This window comes from Aquarana catesbeiana, linkage group LG03 (assembly GCF_042186555.1).
Source record: "Aquarana catesbeiana isolate 2022-GZ linkage group LG03, ASM4218655v1, whole genome shotgun sequence".
NCBI lineage: Eukaryota > Metazoa > Chordata > Amphibia > Anura > Ranidae > Aquarana > Aquarana catesbeiana.
This window is the reverse complement of record NC_133326.1, coordinates 122,334,895-122,348,050: the sequence shown is the minus strand read 5'-3', so window position 1 is coordinate 122,348,050 and position 13,156 is coordinate 122,334,895. Positions and strand designations below refer to the sequence as shown.

The 13,156-nt window shown below is 44.6% G+C and overlaps 1 protein-coding gene across 1 annotated transcript in view; it reads left to right on the top strand.

Annotated features, from left to right (window-relative positions):
* Positions 1-13,156, top strand: part of VPS13C (vacuolar protein sorting 13 homolog C) — a 548,274-nt gene that overhangs the window by 18,361 nt on the left and 516,757 nt on the right. Inside the window, exon 5 of the mRNA XM_073619118.1 lies at positions 5,524-5,559. Within this exon, the coding sequence (XP_073475219.1) occupies positions 5,524-5,559 (36 nt within the window). The remainder of the gene's footprint in view (positions 1-5,523; positions 5,560-13,156) is intronic.

Here is a 13,156-nt window from a genome sequence, read left to right as displayed (position 1 = left end):
GAGTGCCTTCACACTGGATCGGAGCGCTTGCAGGACAGTAAGAAAAGTCCTGCAAACAGTATCTTTGCAGCGCTATAGGAGCAGTGTATACTTGGCTTGGGAAGGAGAAGTTACATCAAAGGGTAAACTATGCGGCCTTCCCTTTCAGGGCTCATTGCTGTTTGGCCATTTTGTGGGCAATTTCATTGTCCTGGTGCTCCAGGGCCTTCAAAAGTGTAATGGGGGGTTGAGAAATGAGATGTGACATTTATGCTCGTAGAATGCCTGAAGGTGCTACTTCAATTTTGGGCCTCTGTATGTGGCTGGGCTGTGAAAAAGTCTTGCACACATGTGGTATCGCTATACTCAGGAGGAGTAGCAGAATGTTTTTTGGGGTGTAGTTGCAAGTATGCATATGCTCTGTGAGAGCAATAACCTGTTTAATATGACAATTTCGTTAAAAAAAACAAACAAAATATAAATTAAAAAAATCTTCATTTTGCAAAGAATTATGGGAAAAAATTACAACTTCATAAAACTCACCATACTAGATGGCTTGGAATGTCTACTTTCCAAAAAGGGGCCATGTCTCAAGAAATTAGGTAGGCCTTCCGTACATCAGGTGTGATCAATTTTGAATGATTGGCACCATAGCTTGTAGACTCTATAACTTTCACAAAGACCAAATAATATACACTGATTTGGATTATTTTTTACCAAAGATATTATTATTATACAGTATTTATATAGCGCCAACAGTTTACGTAGCGCTTTACAACTTGAGGGTAGACAGTACAAATACAATACAATTTGATACAGTAGGAATCAGAGGGCCCTGCTCCTTAGAGCTTACAATCTAAGAGGGAAGGTCAAGAGATACAAGAGATAATAACTATGGGTGATGTGCTGATTGAGAAGATAAATGTACAGTTGTTAGGTGGGGGCCAGATAGGCTTCTCTGAAGAGATGAGTTTTCAGGGATCGTCTGAAAGTGGATAAAGTAGGAGAAAATCGGACGGATTGGGGTAGAGCATTCCAGAGGATGGGGGAGGCTCTGGAGAAGTCCTGAAGGCGAGCATGGGATGAGGTGACAAGGGAGTTTGAGAGCAGGAGGTCTTGGGAGGAGCGAAGAGAATGATTAGGTTGGTATTTTGTGACTAGGTTAGAGATGTAGCTGGGGGCCAGGTTGTGGATTGCTTTGTAAGTTATAGTTAGTATCTTGAATTTAATTCGGTGACTGAGTGGCAGCCAATGGAGGGATTGGCAGAGGGGTGTGGCAGACGCTGAGCGGTTTGTGTGGTGGATGAGCCTGGCAGCAGCGTTCATGACGGACTGAAGTGGGGATAGCCTATTTAGAGGTAAACCAATGAGGAGGGAGTTGCAGTAGTCGAGGCGGGAGATGACCAGGGAGTGGATTAGAAGCTTTGTGGTGTCATTGGTTAGGAAGGGGCGTATCTTGGAGATGTTGCGAAGATTGAGGCGGCAAGCTTTGGATAATGATAGAATGTGGGGTCGAAAGGTTAGTTCAGAGTCCAGGATTACACCTAGGACCTTGGCGCGGGGAGATGGGTTGATAGTTGAGCCGTTGATCTTGACAGGGAAATCAGGGGAAGTGGCACCTGAGGGAGGAAATATCATGAGCTCGGTTTTGGATAGGTTGAGTTTGAGAAAGTGATGTGACATCCAGGCTGATATGTCTGCTAGTAAGTTGGTAATGCGTGAGGAGACAGATGGAGAGAGCTGGGGGGTGGAGAGATAGATTTGGGTGTCATCAGCTTAGAGATGATATTTAAAGCCGTGGGAGACAATCAACTGACCCAAGGAGGTGGTATAGATTGAAAAAAGGAGAGGTCCAAGAACAGAACCTTGGGGGACCCCAACGGAAAAAGGAAGAGGAGAGGAGGAAGTAGAGTTGTAAGTGACACTGAAGGAGCGGTGGGATAGGTAGGATGAGAACCAGCGAAGAGTACAGTCACGGAGACCAAAGGAGTGGAGTTTTTTGAGGAGGAGGGGGTGGTCCACTGTGTCAAAGGCAGCAGAGAGATCCAGAAGTAGGACAGAATAGTGTCCATTGGCTTTAGCCATTAGTAGGTCATTTGAGAGTTTAAGGAGAGCAGTTTCCGTGGAGTGTTGAGGGCGAAAACCGGACTGAAGGGGATCAAGAAGTTTATTCATGGTCAGATGGTCGCTTAGTCGGTTGTAGACCAGTCTTTCAAGAAGTTTGGAGGAGAAGGAGAGTAAGGAGATGGGACATAAGTTGTTGAGATTGGTGGGATCCAGGGAGGGCTTTTTTAGTATGGGGGTGACTAGCGCATGTTTTAGAGAGTTTGGGAAGATGCCACCAGAGAGGGAGAGGTTGAAAATGTGAGTTAGAGAGCGTAGAATCAAGTCAGAGGGTGAGCGTAGCATTTGCGAGGGAACAGGATCCGGGGGGCAAGTGGTTAGATGAGTGCTAGATAAAAGTTTAGCAACCTCAGTAATAGTAGCAGGGTTGAATGAGGGAAGTAATGATTGTGTCTGTGGACATGGGGTGTTGCATGGGGGAGGTTTTTGCGCATTGGTGATCTCCTCATGAATTGTATCAATCTTAGTTTTGAAGTGATTGGCAATCTCCTGGGCAGTGAGTGAGTTGGTGGGTGGAGGCAGTGGAGGACAGAGTAGAGTGTTAAAGGTAGAGAAGAGTTGACGTGGACTGGATGAGAAGGTGTTAATGAGTGTGATAAAGTAGGGCTGTTTGGCAGTGTGAAGGCAGGAGTAGTATTTTAGGAGGGCAGATTTATATTGTGTAAAGTCTTCATGGGTCTTAGTCTTATGCCACAGGCGCTCAAGAGCGCGGCTACGTTTTCTGAGACTTCTGGTGTCATCTGTTTGCCAGGGTTGTAGCAGTCGGGGCCTAATTCTGCGTGTAGTGAGGGGGGCAAGATATGTAGCAGTAAACCTTTTCACCAAAATGTATGAAGAAAAATTGCTAATTTGCAAAATTTTATGACAAACAAAGAAAAAGGGCATTTTTTTTACCAGGAAGGGGGTGAAAGTGCCCTGTAGGCAAGTGGTTAAAAAAAAAAAACAGCTAATCAAAATTAACATTTTGATTTGCCCTTCCTTCCTTCCTTCCTTTTTTTTTTTTTTTTTTTTTTTAGCATAACTAAACTTTATCTGAGCACCACAAACTGAAAATGCTATTTAATACTTTTTTTAGTATTATTATCTTCTTTGCATAATAATAACATTTAGCTATATTTTCATGACCTATTGTATTTTTTTTTTCTTATGTATTTAAACTTTTGTAAACAATGTTTTTTAATGTATTTCTGATCATTGTTAGTGCTGTTATAGTATCACTTCTAGTGGGTATTGCTTGTGTATATCTATTAGGCTACTTTCAGACTGGGGCGGACGGGCATCGGTGGTAAAGCGGCCGCTTTACCGTTGTTTTAGCGGCGCTATTCACCCGCTAGCGGGGCAGTTTTAACCCCCACAAGCAGCCGAAAAAGGGTTAAAACCGCCTGCAAAGCGCCGCTGCAGCGGCGGTTAGGCGGTGCTGCCCCATTATTTTCAATGGGCAGGGGTGCTTTAGGAGCAGTGTATACACCGCTCCTACAGCTCTGCAAAGATGCGGCTTGCAGGACTTTTTTTACCGTCCTGCAAGCGCACCGCTGGTGAGACAGGTGAAGCTCTTTACAGGCGCTATGCAGGCGCTATTTTTTAGCGCTGTAGCGCCCGCCTGAGTGTGAAAGTAGCCTTAGGGATGATGGCAGTTCACCAACTGTAGCCAGGTCTTTTTCTTTTATTGTTTTGGTTTTCCCATCGCTCCTCAGTATGAGGGGGAGGGGGGAGTCAGGACACCATGGCCATGGTTTTGATAGCAGAGAAAAAACACTCCTGCGCACAAGTGGATACCCAGACAATTGTGTAATGACAAAGGCCTTGCTGCCCTCAAGGATGGGGAAATCCTAATAGTCAAAGATAAGAGAAACAAGAGGGCGCACCAGCCTAGTGGATTATCTTTGGATAAAAATTTATTAAGAAGATAAAAAAAACCTACTTACAAAGCATTAATAATGTGATCGCAGTAAATGGTCATCATGTAGCAGCAATCAGTTAAGCATGAACAATACTCCAGAGGTCACGGAGGAAAACACAGAAATCACTGCCAGCTGACGCGTTTCGAGGGGTAAGTCCCCCCTTCCTCAGAGCACAGCAGTGAACCCTCCTTCAGCAGTGTATGTATGTATGTATGTATGTATATATATAATTAAAAAAGGGGGATATATTGTTACTCAGCCAATCAAGAACATAACCCCTCCACCCAGTGGGCGGCAAGGGCGACTGACTTCCCACTGGGGGGGGGGCAAGCTTGTCCTGTAAACAACCCATGCAGCACATGTAATAAATAGCAACATTAGAAATCAAAAATTGAATGGGCTGTTCCACAAGGTCGTTCAAAACCGGGGGTCCGTCATCACGTCCGCAAGTGTCCCCGTACCGCTCATACTGCCTCTGTTGATTGCCCGGAATGCACACCACCGTGTTTGCGTTCCAGGCAAGAGGAAAGGCCGTTCACGGCGTCATTTCCCCTGCGTCATCCATCGTCCATTTTGGAGGAGACTGAATCATAGAGGCTAATTGAGGACATCACATGTCTAAAAGGGGGACCGCTCAGCTGCACTAAACAAAAAAAGGGCTTATTGCCGGCCAGGTATACAGAAAAAACTACCTGAGTAATAGAGTGGGCAGAGGGACAGGCAATTTGGTCAGCCCTCATAGGGAGGAGTACAGGGGACAAATTAACTAGAATCAACTTCTTGATAGGGTGATGAATTAATAACTAGATAAAAAAATAGTTGATTAGTTAATATTAATAAAAAAGGCCACTAAGTGCATATAAAATGGCATGTGTATATATAATGTAATAATAATCAACAATGGAACCCACAAGTGGGTGATTCTATGGATAACCTCCACCATGGCCATGGGGCCCATATCTACACGGAAAATCACTTTAAAAAACACTGGATTTCTAGCCGTGGCCATCTTGGTTAACCACTTCAGCCCCGGAAGGATTTGCCCCCTTAATGACCAGAGCACTTTTTACAATTTGGCACTGCGTTGCTTTAACTGCTAATTGCGCGGTCATGCAATGCTGTACCCAAACGAAATTTGCGTTCTTTTCTTCCCACAAATAGAGCTTTCTTTTGATGGTATTTGATCACCTCTGCCGTTTTTTATTTTTTGCGCTATAAACAGAAAAAGACCGAAAAATTTTGAAAAAAAATTATATTTTCTACTTTTTGTTATAAAAAAAATCCAATAAACTAAATTTTAGTCATACATTTAGGCCAAAATGTATTCGGCCACGTGTCTTTGGTAAAAAAAATGTCAAGTGTATATTTATTGGTTTGCGCAAAAGTTATAGCGCCTACAAACTAGGGTACATTTTCTGGAATTTACTCAGCCTTTAATTTATGACTGCCTATGTCATTTCTTGAGGTATTAAATGGCAGGGCAGTACAAAACCCCCACAAATGACCCCATTTTGGAAAGTAGACACCCCAAGGAAATTGCTGAGAGGCATGTTGAGCCCATTGAATATTCATTTTTTTTGTCCCAAGTGATTGAATAATGACTAAAAAAAAAAAAAAAAAAAATTACAAAAAGTTGTCACTAAATGATATATTGCTCACACAGGCCATGGGCATATGTGGAATTGCACCCCAAAATATATTCAGCTGCTTCTCCTGAGTACGGGATACCACATGTGTGGGACTTTTTGGGAGCCTAGCCACGTACGGGGCCCCGAAAACCAATCACTGCCTTCAGGATTTCTAAGGGCGTAAATTTTTGATTTTACTCCTCACTACCTATCACAGTTTTGAAGGCCATAAAATGCCCAGGTGGCATAAACCCCCCCCCCCAAATGACCCCATTTTGGAAAGTAGACACCCCAAGCTATTTGCTTTGAGGCATGTTGAGTCCATGGAATATTTTATATTTTGACACAAAATGCGGGAAAATTACAATTTTTTTTTTTTTTCACAAAGTTGTCACTAAATGATATATTGCTTACACAGGCCATGGGCATATGTGGAATTGCACCCCAAAATACATTTAGCTGCTTCTCCTGAGTATGGGAATACCACATGTGTGGGACTTTTTAGGAGCCTAGCCGCGTACGGGGCCCTGAAAACCAATCACCGCCTTCAGGATTTCTAAGGGTGTAAATTTTTGATTTCACTCTTCACTGCCTATCACAGTTTCGGAGGCCATGGAATGCCCAGGTGGTTTTTGGGGTCCCGTAAGAGGCTAGGCTCCAAAAAAGTCTCACGTGTTATCCCCATACTCAGGAGAAAAAAAAATAGTCTCTTTCCGGCAACTTGTGTCACAATATAAAATATTCCATGGACTCGACATGCCTCTCAGCAAATAGCTTGGGGTGTCTACTTTCCAAAATGGGGTCATTTGGGGGGGTTTTGAACTGTCCTGGCATTTTATGCACAACATTTAGAAGCTTATGTCACACATCACCCACTCTTCTAACCACTTAGACAAAGCCCTTTCTGACAAAAAAATTACTTTGAACCCCCAAACATTATATATTATTTTAAAGCAAAAGCCCTGCAGATTAAAATGGTGGGTGTTTCATTTTTTTTTTCACACAGTATTTGCGCAGCAATTTTTCAAACGCATTTTTTGGTGAAAAAACACACTTTTTAAAATTTTAATGCACTAAAACACACTATATTGCCCAAATGTTTGATGAAATAAAAAAGATGATCTTAGGCCGCGTACATGGATACCAAACATGACATGCTTTAAAATTGCGCACAATTGCAGTGGCAACAAAATAAATACATTTTTAAAAGCCTTTACAGGTTACCACTTTAGATTTACAGAGGAGGTCTACTGCTAAAATTACTGCCCTCGATCTGACCTTCGCGGTGATACCTCACATGCATGGTGCAATTGCTGTTTACATTTGACGTCAGACCGACGCTTGCGTTTGCCTTAGCGCGAGAGCAGGTGGGGACAGGGGTGCTTTTTTTTTTTTTTTTTTTATTTTTTTGCTTTTTTATCTTATTTTTAAACTGTTCCTTTCATTTTTTTTTTTTTTTTTTTAAATCATTTTTATTGTTATCTCAGGGAATGTAAATATCCCCTATGATAGCAATAGGTAGTGACAGGTACTCTTTTTTGAAAAAAATTGGGGTCTATTAGACCCTAGATTTCTCCTCTGCCCTCAAAGCATCTGACCACGCCAAGATCGGTGTGATAAAATGCTTCCCCAATTTCCCAATGGTGCTGTTTACATCTGGCGAAATCTAAGTCATAAAATGCTCGTAGCTTCCGGTTTCTTAGGCCATAGAGATGTTTGGAGCCACTCTGGTTTCTGATCAGCTCTATGGTCAGCTGGCTGAATCACCGCCTGCATTCTCAGGTTCCCTGTTGAGACAGGAGAGCCAGAGAAAAACACGGAAGACAGTGGGGGAGGGGGGGCATTCCCTCCCACTGCTTGTAAAAGCAGTCTACAGGCTAATTAGCCGCTAGGATTGCTTTTACATGAAAGCCGACCGCTGGCTGAAAAGAATGATACCAAGATGATACCTAAACCTGCAGGCATCATTCTGGTATACTAAGCAAAAAAGCAGATAATAAAAGAACCCAAACACTCTGTAATTCAGTATGATTATGACAGACTAAAGGTGTAGTTTAACCACGTCTGTATAGAATTAGTGACAGTTGCTGACACCAATCAATAGTGGGTGTGTTCCCCTGAATTCATGCAGCATATGACAAAAAGACAAAAGAAAAAGTGAATTCATGGATGAGGAACTTGCAAGAGTCGAATTAGATAATTAAATACTATTTATTGAAAAAGCTCACTATAAACACCAATCCAAAAATATCCTGAAAACACAGGTACCATCACCATTAAAAAAGACAAGACAGTCATGTGCAGACACAGATGGCCACCTATCACATCAACCACTCGCATGTAACATGTGAAGTCATTCAAAATAAATAAACATGAATGGTTTCAAAGTAAGAGGTACAAAACATTGCTGGAAGTCCTTATGATAAAAAGGAGGGGCAGCAGATGATAAACAGTAAAAACTGGTTTGATGGTGAGTGGTTGTGACGACAGATGTGATCAACACTATATAGTGATCTGGAGGGCAGAAATAACCAGGGAGGGGGAGAGAATGGTGAAGGGCCACGGTGGAAAGGCTCTAGATGGAGGGATGTATGGATGACTCAGCAGCGGCCTCAGAGCACAGGTGTGTGCAGACTTATGGGATCGGGGTCTCTCTAGGCCGGGAATGGCTTACGAGACTGGAGGCTGGAAGGTGTAGGCGGAAGATGCAGGCAGCTAAGGTTGGAGGAGCGGGGCTATGTGGAATGGATGCCAGGTAGTAGACACTGGGGATAACTGGGGATAACAGTCCCGGATCAGGGATGCAAAGAGGTAAGATCTCACCCAGTGTTGACTGCCGTCCACGTCAGGGAAGGAAGTTAAAGCTGTCACCGTCTCCTGCTTGTAAAGTGCCTTGTTGCTGGTAGTTCAATCCTGCAGCGGATCATCCGGAGTATGCCTCCATCATTAGTAGCAAATGGGCAGTGAGGGGAGGGAAGCTCAAGTAGTTGCTGCGGGTAAAGCCCGAATGGCTGATGCCGCAGACTTCCCCTCGTATGGTTTCTGCGTGAGGATTTCAGACAGCCGCTTGATTCGCGGGTCAGTGTGATCAGAGCTGGTGGGCGGGTCTGTTGGTCAGCAGATACGCTACAGACAGCGTGATGGCGTCATGCTGACGCGTTTCATCCGTAGATCGGATTTCATCAGAGCATGTGCAGTAGCAAACATCATTCACTTAAATAGTATTGAGACGGGACCACGTGAACTTCCGCGTCTTGTTACCAAGGCTACCACGCCGTTCACTGACAGCCATACATATAAAGAAAACATAGATCATGACTAAGAGGGCGGGTCCATAAGTGCAAACAAAACTATGGGAAAGGGGGGGATAGGGAAGGGGGGGGGGAAGAAAGAAAACACCATAAATAGATAACAAGGCCCGAAAAAGACTAGCGAGAAAAAGAAAAATACAGAGAAAACAGAAGATAATAAATAAAGAAATCAAGGGGTATTTGGAAGGGATCCAGGGCAATGTAATTATTGATGGAGGCTAAGGACAGGAAACTCTGACCATCAGGAGAAGATGTGGAATCATGACCGCTGGTGTTTTTATGGAGTAAGAAATACACCAAGGTTGCACTCATTATTTAACCCTTGGGGGTGCATACTGTTAGTATTGTATATCCACATCTTCTCCTTCTGGTACAGAATCCTGTCAAAATCACCCCTTCTCTGGGGGAGGTTGAGCCTATAGATACCTTTTAAAGGTAAGCCCCTTGGGATTACCCCCGTGTGCTTGTATAAAATGTAATGGAATGGGTCGCTCATCGTCCTTAGCCAGGATGCTCTGAATGTGCTCGCCCAGCAGTTTCTTCGGGCCCTGAGAAATTGGCCTACAGGAATAGCCCTGATCAGGGATTTGGGGTGATCACTAGATGCCTGAAGTAGGGTATTTGCTGCTGTGGACTTTCTAAAAGTCTTGGTCTTAATCAGACCGTTATCAATGTAAATCATTAGATCAAGGAATGAAAGACTGTGGGGATGAAAAGTGTAGGTAAGTCTGATGTTTCTGTCGTTAGAATTTAACTCATTCATGAAAGTGTGTAGCTCGTGTACCGAGCCTCCCCAAATCATAAGAACATCATCAATGTACCTCAGCCACGTGGCACAGTGGCTGAGGTACAATGACGAGGGATATACCAGATCTTCCTCCCACATGCCTAGACGTAGGCATGCGTATGAGGGCACCCAAGGTGCTCCCATTGAAGTCCCCCTTATTTGCTGGTAAAAGGTTCCCAAAAACTGGAAGCAATTATGTTCAAGTAAAAAAGTAAGAATTTCGCTTATGAATTCATTCTGCTGTCCATGAGATGGGAACCTCCGCTCGAGAAAGAATTGTACTGTACGTAATCCCCAGGAGTGTGGTATTGAGGTGTACAATGATTCAACATCAATCCCCACTAGTAAGGCCCCAGGTGGCATAGCCAGGGCATCCAGTCGCTGCAGTACGTCCATAGTGTCTTGCACAAATGAAGGCAAATCAGGGACAAGGTGTCTGTAGCGTATCTGCTGACCAACAGACCCGCCCACCAGCTCTGATCACACTGACCCGCGAATCAAGCGGCTGTCTGAAATCCTCACGCAGAAACCATACGAGGGGAAGTCTGCGGCATTAGCCATTCGGACTTTACCCACAGCAACTACTTGAGCTTCCCTCCCCTCATTGCCCATTTGCTACTAATGATGGAGGGATACTCCAGATGATCCTCTGCAGGATTGAACTACCAGCAACAAGGCACTTTACAAGCAGGAGACGGTGACAGCTTTAACTTCCTTCCCTGACGTGGACGGCAGTCAACACTGGGTGAGATCTTACCTCTTTGCATCCCTGATCCGGGTCTGTTATCCCCAGTGTCTACTACCTGGCATCCGTTCCACATAGTCAGCTATACAGCCTAGCCCCGCTCCTCCAACCTTAGCTGCCTGCATCTTCCGCCTACACCTTCCAGCCTCCAGTCTCGTGAGCCATTCCCGGCCTAGAGAGACCCCGATCCCATAAGTCTGCACACACCTGTGCTCTGAGGCCGCTGCTGAGTCATCCATACATCCCTCCATCTAGGGCCTTTCCACCGTGGCCCTTCACCATTCTCTCCCCCTCCCTGGTTATTTCTGCCCTCCAGATCACTATATAGTGTTGATCAGATCTGTCGTCACAACCACTCACCATCAAACCAGTTTTTACTGTTTATCATCTGCTGCCCCTCCTTTTTATCATAAGGACTTCCAGCAATGTTTTGTACCTCTTACTTTGAAACCATTCATGTTTATTTATTTTGAATGACTTCACATGTTACATGCGAGTGGTTGATGTGATAGGTGGCCATCTGTGTCTGCACATGACTGTCTTGTCTTTTTTAATGGTGATGGTACCTGTGTTTTCAGGATATTTTTGGATTGGTGTTTATAGTGAGCTTTTTCAATAAATAGTATTTAATTATCTAATTTGACTCTTGCAAGTTCCTCATCCATGAATTCACTTTTTCTTTTGTCTTTTTATCATTCTGGTATAACCACTCAAATTCGTGAATGGCGTACCTGAAGACAAAAAAATGGTTAACAATAAAGCACTGTAAACGGTAAAGTATAAAAAATTGCATACCTGAAAAGTAAACATGATAAAACATAATAACAATAAAACACTGCAGAATAGAATGCAGTAAAAAAGAGCAGAACAATAGAGAGAGAGAGAACAATAAAACGACAACTATTTTTTTTTATTTTATATTTTTGTTTGTTTTTTTTTTTTACACTTTTTTTTTTTGTAACTAACTTTTATAACTGTAACCGGTTCCAGGTTCGGGTCTCTCAAAATGCGATGGCATCTTGGGAGACCCTGTGAAAGTGTGCCTAGTCTGTGCAATGCTGTACCCTACGCTAATACTCAACTAGTGTATGGTAGCGTTCAAAACATTCACCAATGCAGAGACCAGGATTGTCAGGACAGGAGGGACAATAATAGCGGGTGTCACGCCTATATCTGCGCTTGCTGCAGACACGACATCTTTTGGGGGGGGGGGGGGTTCGTTGGGTAGGGGTACTCGGGAGGACATAAAAATGCCTCTCGTGCAGCCGACTGCATTTGGTTGGAGATGTGAATGGGGGAAGTACGGGTGCTGCAGAAGTGGTGGGTTCCCATTAGGATTGGCGAATGCAGCAGGAAGGGCACCATGGGGACGACGGGCCTGTGTTTGTCTTCTTCTTGGTGGCAGCGGGACACTACTTGTGCTTGCCACCTCACCAGCTTGAACTGCACTTATGGGACTCGCCACGTCACCAAGTGTTACTGCAGTGCTGGTTTGACTACGACCGGGGTGTACTAGGCCGCTGGTGCTTGCCAGTTCACCAAAACGCTACCAAAAATCTGTTAGTGATCGCAGGGATCAGGCCTGACTCTGCGAACGCTGCAGTTATGCGTTTAGTGTTTTATAAGTGACAGTGATCGATCGACACTGCACTTGGCTGGGCTGGGCCGGGTGGAGGGGCAAAACACAGGTGCTAGCAGGTATCTGGGCTGATCCCGCTAACACTGCGTTTTTGGGAACCCTAAACTGCTGGGGACGCTAGTATAAATCTGATCAGATATTGATCCGTTCAGATACTATACAACTAAGGGAGGTGTACGGTGCGTGCGTGGGTGTTAGCGGTACTGGCGCTAACCTGACGCTGCCTGGGACTGGTGCTTGCCAGTTCACCAAAATGCTACCAAAAAAACTGTTAGTGATCGCAGGGATCAGGGCTGACTCTGCGAACGCTGCAGTTATGCGGTTAGTGTTTTGTAAGTGACAGTGATCGATCGATACTGCACTTGGGTGGGCTGGGCCGGACGGACGGGCAAAACGCAGGTGCTAGCAGGTATCTGGGCTGATCCCGCTAACCCTGCGTTTTTGGGAACCCTAAACTGCTGGGGACGCTAGTTATAAATCTGATCGGATCAGATATTGATCAGCATACGCCTCCACTAAGGGAGGCGTATGCTTCGTGCGTGGGTGTTAGCAGTACTGGCGCTAATCTGACGCTGCCTGGGGCGACGCATATCACCGCCGGGCGATCAGGGGGCTAAACCTTTATTCGGTAATAAACGGCGGTGAAAGGGTTAACTGGTGAAAGGGTTAACTAGGGGGCAATCAAGGGGTTAAAACATTTATTCGGTAGTATATGGGGGTCCCTGACGCTATAAAATGCTGACGGCGAACCTAAATATTTACCTCCCTAACTAGCGTCACCAGTGACACTAATACAGCGATCAGAAAAATGATCGCTTAGTGACACTGACGACGGGGGGTGATCAAGGGGTTAAAACTTTATTAGGGGGGGTACCCTAGACCTAAAGGGGGCTAATACTAACTGCCCTACCACACTAACTGTCACAAACTGACACCATGCAGTAATCAGGAAAAAAAAAAAAACTGCTTGGTGTCAGTGTGACGGGGGGGGGGGGGAGGGGGGTGTTTTGTGTGCCTGGCATGTTCTACTGGGATGTGTAGT